At 38.1% G+C, this 11,863-nt stretch overlaps 1 protein-coding gene across 2 annotated transcripts; it reads left to right on the forward strand.

Moving 5' to 3' along the window:
• The first annotated feature begins 136 nt into the window (after window positions 1–136).
• Window positions 137–10,258, forward strand: slc22a17 (solute carrier family 22 member 17). 2 transcript variants are annotated; one of them, XM_027002944.2, is made up of 11 exons: window positions 137–218; window positions 637–689; window positions 1,448–2,098; window positions 4,189–4,292; window positions 4,615–4,769; window positions 5,057–5,222; window positions 5,667–5,782; window positions 6,068–6,173; window positions 6,963–7,186; window positions 8,031–8,142; window positions 8,730–9,097. In XM_027002944.2, the coding sequence occupies exons 3-11, from the start codon at window positions 1,628–1,630 to the stop codon at window positions 9,004–9,006; spliced, it is 1,731 nt and encodes a 576-aa protein (XP_026858745.1). In that variant the 5' UTR covers window positions 137–218; window positions 637–689; window positions 1,448–1,627; the 3' UTR covers window positions 9,007–9,097. The 2 variants fall into 2 exon arrangements, with proteins under 2 accessions (XP_026858745.1, XP_026858746.1); XM_027002945.2 differs by lacking the exon at window positions 8,730–9,097 and adding an exon at window positions 9,755–10,258 and having other exon boundaries at window positions 172–689.
• The last annotated feature ends 1,605 nt before the right edge of the window (window positions 10,259–11,863 follow it).

Consider the following 11,863-nt stretch of genomic DNA (forward strand, 5'->3'; position numbering starts at 1 on the left):
CTAGTGTAAAAAAACAAACCAATCGTTTTTGAAATCCACACGTATTGATTCATTTTAATTCATGATGTATAGCGCCATCTAGTGGTCCTTTATTCAAGTTGCAGTTCTCCTAAGGAATATTGTATAACGAACGTATCCGATGTTTTACGACATTGGCTGCCTTTTCCGGAGGTTGTTTCGTTGCAGTTTTCCGCCCTCCTTTTGTCCCAGAGAAACCGGTTAGTCCGTGACCGTCCCCTTTAAAACAGCTCTATCGGGAATCATAATTTCTTTAATGTCTATATTTTATGTAAGCAGATATAATCTCTGATCAGATCACAACGTTGAATAGCAGGAACAGGAGAAGTAGCCCGTCAGCTTTTGTTTAGATGGAGACTATTTCTTCTGGTGGACTACTTCTGTGATATAGTTAAAAACTGCGGGCCACACCATTTAATTTTCAAGGGTCAGTATAATTTTCTGAACATGCTGTCAAAGTAGGTTTTCGTGAAGAACAGGGTTGTCGAAGCCAGGTGGTAGGAGACGCAGTGACTGGAAAGGGAGTGCGCAATACATCGTCTCGGGTATAGTCGAGCTCTCTTAAATTCATCAGTGACTGTTATTCTTCATGGCACTGCTTTCTTAACACTTTCACAGACAAGTCATATTTGAAGGACACAGTCATTGTCTGATTACCACCTCAAAACGGAGTAAGTCGTTTTATGTGTTTATCTTCGTTTCTCCATATTAAAAACATCTATTTAGGAATAACAGCAGTGTTTACAATGTTTGGCTGGTGGGTGTTCGTGTCAGTGTGGGATACGTCATCTCGGGTCAGCTATTTCAACAGTGGACAGTGCATGCAGTGCAGTTTCCACTGTAAAGCTACATCTTGAATATTCGCTTGGATGTGCTGCCTGCCTTTGGAGTGCATTCACTCCGTTGCATGCATGTAGTACTTTCCCTTTGTAACGTATATTACGTAAGGCTGGAATTCTTACATACACATTAGTCTGTTCTGACCATAGAGCTATTTACTGTAAACCAAACAACTTCTTCCCCTGAATACCTTACACATTGATAGAATATATCAAACATGGGAATATTAAGATACTGTTTTCCCTAAGATTAATTCCAACAGCAGAAGTGCTTAGAATTCAAATTAATTTGGTCTCTTTATTTAGTAGTTAAGCAGAGGCCTACTGCATGCAGATTATAGCTCTTAATTAAAAGACGCAAGACTATGCTACTACCTGCATGCCAGAGGTAATATTACATAGGTTTATGACCTGTAGGGAGGAGGTTGACTATTAGTGAACTAATACTAGTAGAAGCTGTAGCAATGTCTATTATGTAGTTTTGATTTTATGGTTTGACAAAGTAATATGATAGTTTATCAAATGTAATAGCAATTTCATGCAGTTTTTATTCATTGTTTTCACAAATTTTCGTTTTGTTTCTCTTAAAGGTTGGACAGAGGAAGAGAGGGAGGGAGAGATAGATCAAAAATCTGTTTCTCTCCCTCTCACTCTCTTTCATTCCCCCCTCTTAAGCAAATATTTAGCCTAGAGAAGGTATCCAAAACAGGCTGAGAGTCACTGCAGTCTAAACCACAAGGCAAACAGTGTTTCTGTGGCCTGTCTGAACCATGACAACACCATCTTCACCTCTTGCCTCCCCTTGCTCCTGCCCTCCGCCTGCACCGTCCCTTCCCTCATCCCCAACCCCATCATCTCCTGCTCCCTCCTCACTCCCATTGCCCCCCTCCTTGCCCCCTACGGGTGAGGTGATGGTCTTGGCCCTGGGAAGGAAGAAGCAGAGGCTTTTCATTGCCATCTCCATTTTGCCGAACCTCTTTCTGGCGTTCCTGCTGTCCTCTGACCCCCTGCTGACCCTGGCATCACCTCACCACTGCTCCCTTCCGGGGCTCACCCCTACGCCCGAGGTGCTCAACGCCACGCTGCCCTGGGAGAAAGGCAGCAGGGAGGGTGAGAATGGAGCACTCTCTCAGTGCACTCAGTACATGCTTGTCAATGGCACCCAGTCTGGTGTGGAGGACTGTCAAGATGGGTGGGACTACAACGTCACAGAAGGCCTGAGGAGTAACATTGTCACTGAGGTAGGTCTTTTTTGGCAACATGCATATTTGGTTCATGTTCCTTCAAGGCGTTTTGCTGCTTTAAGGTGTTTTGTTTTAATTTTGTGCACATTTTATATATATATATATATATATATATATATATATATATATATATATATATATATATATATATATATATATATTCATCAGATATGTACTGTACACTGAGCATTAAACATGAATTTAGAACCACAAAATGAGGGTAACTATATGAGAGTATTATTCTCTCAATTTCAATCAAAGTTATTTAATTTTTCTTGCGTCCAAAGCTGTGTGTTTTACTTGGAAGAATTGGAATACTTTTATTTTTTTGGTAGTTTGCATTTGTTCTGAGGGAGCTCAGTTTGTGCAAAATCTAAACCCTTAATGCCTAAAATAAATCACATGAAACATATACTTCAGCTTCTGTCATAACCCTTCAGGTGGTTGTTTACACCTTCCAATGAATTTAACAAGTTTTTGAAAAAAAACTGGGTAATATCCTCTGTGCCTCTGTGCTCCACAGCAAGTGTTCCCTCTGCAGCAGTAATATGCTGTGTGGCTAGATTGTTTCACATTCACTGAAGTGTTCTCCTTGCAGCCTTTCTTTATTTCTTACTAACTAAATAAGCTAAATTAAGGGCCATGCGCATGTTATCCATGTCATCTCCATTAGGGCTTTCTGTATAATGAAATTCTGCTCTGTCAGTAACTAACTTTATTCCTCATCTTGAAGGATTTTCTTTGTGCTATATTCTCTGACCCACTTATAGCACTAGTACTTTGGTCAGTGCTGGTTCGAAAGGCCAAGCCTAGTAAAATACACAGCGCACGCCTCTGCACTGTGCATGAACTGCAAATGACTGGGCCAGCTGAAACTATCACAGCAGAGTACACAAACATCTCATGTGAGGTGTGCAGTTGACCTAAGTCATTTGCAGTATGTGTGTATATTTGTATGCACCAAAGAAAGATTGTCTGACTGAAAGCCTCTGCATTGAACAGAATTGTAGACCTTTGAACAGCATTGTAGACTATTATTCAGACCTAATATGTTGCCAGTGATGTGAAAAAGCATGTTGTAATACTACAGTAATACATTTAGTATATATTAGTATTCACAGAGAACTGTATATTAATTACAATAACACAAATAATAACTGTAGATCTCTAGGCGCTAGAGGGTTGCTAAAAGACTGCACTGTAAATATCCGCGAATTTCAACTGCATTGCTCTCACTGCCTACTTAGCAAGTTACAGCACAAAGTGATTATCTTAGATGGTATGGGTTAAAACCTGAGGATCATTTGTTTTACACATCACTTAGCAACCACTGTTGGTATTAAGGCAGTTAAATACTTTTAAGAGGCTTGAAGTAAAGCTTTGAAGTGGAACTACACTGATTTAGTCTGTGCTGAATGTTGAACTCGTTGGTCCATTTTATTTTAATTATTTAATTATCCCCCCTCCTGCCCCCTCAGTTTATAGCATTAGGCCTTTGAATAAATACCATTATATTGCCAGGCTTAAGGTTTATTTTCATGGAATGGGTGTCATTGTTTAGTTATTTCAGGGAGTGGACTGGGAAAAACCTGTTTGATGAGTTTCTACCCCAACCTTTCCACATGCCTTGCATTTTCACCATTTACCCCAAATATCTGTGTAATTCTCTTGGTTGAATGGGCTGTAATGGATTACATTGCTTGGGGCCCTGGAATGCATAAATGGAATGATATATGATAACTCTGTGAAATATCATAAATACTGCATGTTAGCAGCAGCTTCCTGACTTAGAGATTTTGTGTATCACTGTAATTCTGCTCTTTACAGTGTCTTGTGTATCATTGTAATAATACCCCCTACAGTGGCTTGACTCTGTAATGAATCACTGAAATTATTCTAAAGATTAGTAATGTGGCTGTTCTACTGAATGAAGCTACATTCTTTCTGTTTAGAGTTTTTAAATTAAACTAAACTAATTTATACAATACAATACAATACAATAGAGGCTTAAAAAAGCACTGAATTACTGTGCTCTCTAATACTGCCCATTACCTCACTTCCTGTATAATTGACTTCTGTCTTGGCAGTGGGATCTGGTGTGCACTCAGTACTGGCTGGTCCCAGTGGAGGAAGTGTGCTTCATTCTGGGCATCCTCACAGGCTGTCTGGGTATTGGATATGCTGCTGACCGGTGAGAAGTAGATTTAGCAGGGAGACATGTGGTGATTCAGATATTTGCTTTAAACACACTGTAAAAAAATAGAAATATTTAATTATTGTCTCTCTCTCTCTCTCTCTCTCTCTCTCTCTCTCTCTCTCTCTCTCTCTCTCTCTCTCTCTCTCTCTATATATATATATATATATATATATAGGCCTCTAGGCAGTAATTTTAATATGTGGTATACTAACTTATAATAATGTGTTTCTCTAAATTATAAAGTAACATTATATTTCCAAAATTTGGGGTAAATGTCCTAGTGTCCCATATTGTTAATGTTTTGTCCATTCTGCAGACTGGGTAGGCTGAAGACTCTGCTTACCTCTCTCACACTGTCTGTGGTTTTTGGCACTCTAGTATGTGTCTCTCCCTCACCCCCCATCTTCATTGCCATGCGATTCTGTCTGGCTGCAGCCAGTGCTGGTGTCTACCTCACCTTGTATATCGCACGTAAGTAGAATGTATTTGGGAAATAAATAAATAAATAAATCACTGAGCACAGGATGTTGTCTGACTTATTAGGGTACTGCAAAAATACAGGGTCAAGCTGTCCTACTGATGATGGACATTTATGATGGAAGAAGGATGCAATAACTATGAAAATATATGATTCTGTTTAAAAGACATTATCCTATCAATATCTGTTTCAAGACATCCTATCAATATAAGTAATCATGTTACTTTTTGGAAGGATATACCATCCATGTACCATGTGTTGTCTCTTTTGTTATTGAAAGGTTTGGAGCTGTGTGACCCTTCACTTCGTCTTGTGGTCACCATGATTGCAGGACTGACAACAGTTGCTGGGGAGCTTTTGTTGCTAGGTGTAGCTCTTGGCTGCCAGTCATGGAGAGGCCTGTTAGGAACTGGTGCTGCCCCACTTTCTCTGTTCCTCTGCTATGGGTGAGTCACACCTCTACACTTTTACAGTGATGTCTGAACTGTTTGCAGTGGTTGGGATTTTAGTACTTCAAATATGATTGCAGAATACTGGCTGTTTAGGGCATTGTCACAGCAGTTAGATGGGCATGTAATTAATGCAACAGTTGTTGCAGCAGTTAAATACAATTTGACTGTATCTTCAGAGTCATTAAAACCAATTGATCCAAAATTCCCAGAGAAGCATATTAACTTGAGCCAGTGCCCATTAGCACCTGTCTGTAATTGTACCTTACCTTGACTTATACAGCCTTCAGATATCTCTGCCAGCAGGTTTGTGTACATATGGCACTTGTTGAGTCAGTTATGTTGTTGCACTCACAAAAAGAATCATCTTTCTTTGTACTTGGTATTCCAGGAGTCTTTCCAAAATCTTTGTCCTTGGTATGTCTATGTGTTTGTCCTCAGTATTCCAGGGGTCTTTCCAGAGTCTCCCCGCTGGCTCTTGCTCTCAGACAGGACGAGTGACATGAATTCCTTCAGTGAACGTAGTGACCGACAAAGAGATGATGATAGTTTCACAGGTTCGTTCACAAATGGTTTTCCTCTAGCCACCAGATGTGAACTTGTGGTTTACAACTTTAAAACACTGAGGCCACTTGAAAGTTCTAAAATGTTTGCAGATTAATTCTTACCATGTTTGTTTTAGCACATTAGCATCTCAGAAAAGATTTTCATGTGACTTTTTATTCATTTGGTATGCAATTAATGAAGATAGCAAGGGTGAATGTGATTTAGTAGCTCACATGAAGACTAAACAGGATACTGTCTGACAAAGTGATGTACCAGTACTAATACTGTCCCTGCAGAGCTGGAGACAGAGGCACCATCCTCTGGGCATCCCCACCTGTCCTTCCCAGAACTACTGCACAGCAGAAACATCTGGAAAAACATATGTGTTCTGGGGTTCACCTCGTAAGTTGGCCTTTTCAATTAACATTTTAAAAACAGTTTGTCTGATATTGTAAACAGGACAAATTTATTTCTTTTAAAAACTAAGGTATAAAGTATTCACAAACCCACACAAGGAAGTGATCCACTGGCTCTGTACACTAAGCCTGAATGAGAAATCTCATCAATGATTTAATCTTGGTCATACACTGACCAGCATATCATGTCTCCCATTCCTTTCAGAAATACTATTTAAATATTGAAGTTTAATTTCACGTTGCATGGTAACAAGCTAAAGCTAAACGTACACTAATATCACACTTTTTACTGAATTACCCCAAAAAGATTAAAGATACATGAAAACAGTTGAATAGTTATTTATTTTACATTAATATAATAATAAATTATTTTACATTGCCCCCTTTTGAGGGAGGAATTTTTAAGATCACTTTAAGCAAGAATTGGTTGAAGTGTTTAGTCATTAAAATGTTAGTATATGATAACTGAAATTTGCAAAGGTAAATACACATTTTAGTCATACTAAGAAGTGCAAATAAGCACACTGCTATTACAGTACATAAATTTAATCCCACCACTACAGTGATGTTTTGAGCTACACACTGCAATGAAAAGTCTGATAATGTATGTACATCAAAACATCACTACTTTGTTAAGATTAAATTTAAATATTTTGGAAGCTATTAACAGTGCAGACCCTATATGTTTTTCTTGATATAAGATAATTGAAATTGAATTAATACAAACTGAATCCAAGGGTCACACTCTCCTTCCTCCTCTTCCTCACTTTCTCAGGTTCATCTCTCATGGCATTAGTCACTGCTACAGTTCTTTCAGGGGTGATGTCAGAGGCACTACTCCCAGCTTCTACTGGACCTACCTGCTATCTGTTTGTGCAGGAGGAGGTGCCTGGCTGTTGCTCTGGGCAACAGTTGATAGGTGTGGCCGCCGTGGAATACTCCTGCTGACCATGACCATGACAGGACTTGCATCTCTCATCTTACTCGGGTTAATGGAGTGTAAGTCAAGATATCTATTTTGAAATCAGTGATGGGTGTTTTGTAAATAAATACTTAATATATGTCACTTTATGAGATCTGAGAAGCCTTTGTTGATACTCTTGTGGTAAGGACACAATGTCTCCACCATGTGGCACAATAGAGCTATGGTCTCACTTTAAAAAAAAACTAGAATGCTGTTTGTCTCAAAATGTTTCTTGTTGAGCACAATTAGAAAAAAGAGGGCCTACTAGTATTGTTGTAGTTAGTGCTAATTTGATCTATTGATAGCAAGACCACACTGCAGAAAGGTAATGGAGCATCTGAAGCAACTGATTATGGGTGCCAATTTAGGGTAATAAAGGAATATAACATTTTTGGTGGAGTTATATACTGTAACAATATATGGTTTTTGTGGAGGTATAACCTTTGATGGAACTAGCAATGAATACATACATTTTAAAAATACATTTATATAAAATTAAAATATTATATGAAAACACCAACTTTGTACCTGGTAATTGTGGTACACGCTTTGTCCACTTTATTAGCTACACCTATCTTATTGGTGCATTTTATTTGTAAGATATTTGTAAGTATATGATTTTGGTGGAGGACTGTTCTAAACGCATCATGAAACACTCATGCAGTCGCGGCCTGGTTGTGTGTGTTGAGCTGGCAAATTCAAACTAAGAATGTTTGATTTTTCACAAACGAATGACTGCTGAACTTCTTAGCTTTAATTCTGACATTATATGTGTTTTCCTGAGGCTTAAGCACTGCATATTAGTACAGATATTTCCATTTATCAATCACTAGCCACTGGCCCTTTTGGAAACTGTGTTGTGTGTGTATCTCTCTGTAGATCTGAGTGAGGCGGCAATTACGGTGTTCTCAGTGATGGGCTTATTCTCCTCGCAAGCTGCAGCCTCTCTCTGTGTGCTCTTCACTGCTGAAATCATGCCCACCATCATCAGGTAACACTCCAGATTTAAGCCCCTTTTCCATGAGTCTGAAATCTCATTCATGCCTAATTGTACAATAACAAATTATTCACATTTTACATATTATACTACGCTGATAAACCAGGAAGCACACTGTAATTTAGACATCTAGTTAAATTTTCTTTTTCAAAACTATCAACAAGCAATGGAAAAAGAATTAGTAAAACAGTTTGCAGCTATCGGGTGCTAGGCAAGTGCTCTTAGGAGTGTGGATGAGGGCTACTTTTTCAAATCACTCATTCACATGCCAACATGCAAGTCATTTACAAAGGATCTAGAAAATAAATTACATTCTGTATCTTTTAAAATTCTAATATCAGTAAAATAATCAAGGATTTGGTAAAAGGAAATGCAGTGATGCAATATGAATTAATCTATTATAAAAATGATAGTGCTGACAATAAAAATTGGTTGCTATTTTTAATTTGGATGCATGTAATGTTACAGATAAAGACCCATTTATTGCTGGGAACTTGTTGAAAACATAAAATCTTCATTAACATTTATTTTTCAAATTTTTATTTTTTTACACACGATACCCTGTAATCTTGTCCTTACAGGGGGAGTGGGGTGGGTGCTGTTTTGGCTCTGGGCTGTGTGGGTCGCCTTAGCTCTCCTCTGATGGACCTGCGCAATCATTATGGCTACTTCCTGCATCATGTGGTCTATTCTTCTCTGGCCCTACTGGCTGTCCTCTCCATTCTTCTGCTCCCTGAAAGCAAGCGAAAGCCCCTGCCGCAGACACTGGCTGATGGCGAGCAGTACCGGCGCCCCCCGCTGGGTCGGAGGAGGAGGGACAATGTTCCATTACTTGCCACACCTAACCCAGACACCTAACTGACTATGTAGATGCAAATGAACTTGCTCACCTCAGACATTCCCCCTAATCCCCATGCCCATGTGGTAGAGGGAGACAAGAGGACACATGGGACTGCACTGTCAAGCCCTCTTAACTTTCCATTGCGTAATCATTCCTAACAGGTGTAGACAGAGTCATGGCATGACAAGTCCATTCAGGCTCCTGCTGAAGTATGAATGGGGAGAAGCTAAATAGCAAACAGAGAGATTTATGCTCAGTGATACAGCTGTCACAGTCACTTTCATATTGCATAAAATTGGGAGCAACACTTCATATAGCCACCATCATAGACTACAGTCAAATCTGTGGGATCCATGTACCATCCAGTGACATACCCAATATTAGCATCAGGCAGATTACAGAGGCCACATCACAGATGCAAGGGCTCTCTATAACACAGTCATTTTGTAAATATCCTTACTGTACTCTGAAAGAGATTAAAATTTTCTTAGAAGGAGATAAGAGAAAGTAGGAAGAAAATAAGAAGCCTTCTCCCACTTCTGGACTGTAAAAAAATATGCTGCTGGCCTGAAGGCACAATGGAAAAGGATACAGGGAACAATTGTCTCTTATTTCAAGTACTTCTGTTATTTATCAATGGGTAGTTTGTAACAGCATTATGGTTCAGATTATTCTGATTTATGTATGCAGGACTGTGGCATGCCAACAGAACATAGAGTATTTATGTTACACAGATTTTTCTAGTGTGCTCTTTTACTCTTTTAGACTCACTACTGAGTTGGAAGGAGCAGGCTGGAATCTTGGAACTTTAGATAACCCTCAATCCACCAAACCACCTAAAGTTTCAGCCAACTCCAATAGGTCTGCAGGTTTGGAAATGGGGAGTGCTTGCTAATGATGCTGCCTTTATCAGGATGTTTTGAACTCTATTCTTAAACTTGGCATTTGGCCTTTTAGTTGGTTCTCCAGAGTCATGCTCTGAGCACAAGTGTGGAAAGGGGTCAAAGAAACTGAAAAGAGTTATGTAGCCTTCTCTTGTAACCATCTCTCTGTCAATTTGTGTTAGTTTCTTTAAGATATTGCACCTAATAATTCATTATTGGTAGTAATAATATTAATGATTTTTATATCTGATAAAAATCACTTGACAATAGTAATAAATCTTAATGACCAATTGCTTGAGATTATTTACAAAGTAATAGCAGTACTGTAATTAAGTTATTAACTCTTTAACGAAATTTAATTGACAATAAAAATGCTGAAAATTAACATTTGTTCTGTTTTTATATGAACTTGTCAAAAAGAAGTAGCTGTACTAAAACTGGTTCTGGGGAAAAGCATAATAATAAAATATACATTACTTTTGTATTTTTGGTAGATTTATGTAATCTAAAGACTGTTCTTCTAAACTAAAGCTATTTGTCATTTTACAAATGGTGTTGAGAGCGGTACATTTTACAGAGTAATAAACATGAAACAAGCTGTAGGTGAGTGGTCATTATTTGTTTGGATATACTGATATCAAATATTTTATATCAAAAATGCTACAGTTCTGACCTGTACTCAATGATTTCTGTGAAGTGGGACTGGAATCTGAAATACTTCAGGCAGGAAAGCAAGAGAGTCAAAGCTACAGGGCTGTGTTAAAGGCACTGGGACAATCATCTGCTTTAGCGTGATACTGGTTTCCAAACAGCTGACTTAGCTAGTGTTCTTTAATATGCTATGTGGTATTAAAACACAGTTTGGATAAGATTGGATGAAATCATATAACATTGACCCAGCACAGCAGAGAATATTCAGTAATAGGGCATTTATTATTTCTTTAACCTATAGAAGATTCAGTTCTCACTATGATTTCTCTTCCAGTCTTGCTGAACACTGTGTTGCATATGTGTTGCATATGAAGTTCTTTATGTCTATAAATAGTTTGCTATAAATATGTTTCATTTCTTGCCTTATAAGCAACAATACACTATAAATGTTTTACAGTTCCAGGCAGCAATCCCTGCATGTGGTCTAGATTTGGCACTTAGTTTGCCATATGGTGGCTGTTTGTTGCCTGTTGAGTACCATGTAGCCAATTCAAATCTTTCTGATACTGTAAGTTTGACCATTAAGTAATTAATCATTACGTAAATCTGACAAGCAAGTTTAATCTACTGTATTAGGACACTTTAACTTACAAAATGTGTGATCTCACAGAGAGGTACTGCATGTGAGATCTAGACTGGATATGGAGTGGGAAGATGTCTATTAAATGGGACATAAAACTCACAGAATGATCACCCTTGCAAATTTCATACCCCAGACACAGAATTGTGCTTTTCTTTATCACTTAGGTCAAATGTTATTGACTAGTAGTGACCTTCGCTAGGTGTTTCCTAGACTTCAGGGATATGGCAATATGTTGATCAACAGTTTCTTATTCTGAAAGTCATGAACTGTCTCTAGGTGGAATGAACTGAAATGAAAAAAATGATCAGATTTATCCAGTAAAGAAGATATGATGGTTGTTAATGTTATTGTTTTTATTAAACAGAATAGTTTTCCAGCCAAGAACCTGTGATTCTTGTCCTCTAGTGTCATTAAATACTCATAAAAATTGGTGACAAGTTTTATTCTTTTTTACTTATTTTGACTTCATTTTGTGGATAATATATATTACATGTATGTTAAAAATATGTTCAATATATGTTACAAAGACTGTCATCCAAATATGTAACTATTACTATAGTAATAAAATACCCCTCTTGGTAAGAGGGATAGAACGCTACCAGGAAATACCACATACTTTATCAGTACTTCTGATGGAAAACACACATGTAGTGTGTCTCCATATGAAGTAACTGTTACAGTAAAATGCCACAGAAA

Source organism: Electrophorus electricus, chromosome 10, assembly GCF_013358815.1.
Source record: "Electrophorus electricus isolate fEleEle1 chromosome 10, fEleEle1.pri, whole genome shotgun sequence".
NCBI lineage: Eukaryota > Metazoa > Chordata > Actinopteri > Gymnotiformes > Gymnotidae > Electrophorus > Electrophorus electricus.

Coding starts and splice junctions, on each gene's coding strand:
- slc22a17 (XM_027002944.2), top strand. CDS start 1,628: ATGACAACACCATCTTCACCTCTTGCCTCCCCTTGCTCCTGCCCTCCG. Junction 5,783..6,067: donor AGATGATGATAGTTTCACAG/GTTCGTTCACAA, acceptor CTGTCCCTGCAG/AGCTGGAGACAGAGGCACCA. Junction 7,187..8,030: donor CTTACTCGGGTTAATGGAGT/GTAAGTCAAGAT, acceptor ATCTCTCTGTAG/ATCTGAGTGAGGCGGCAATT.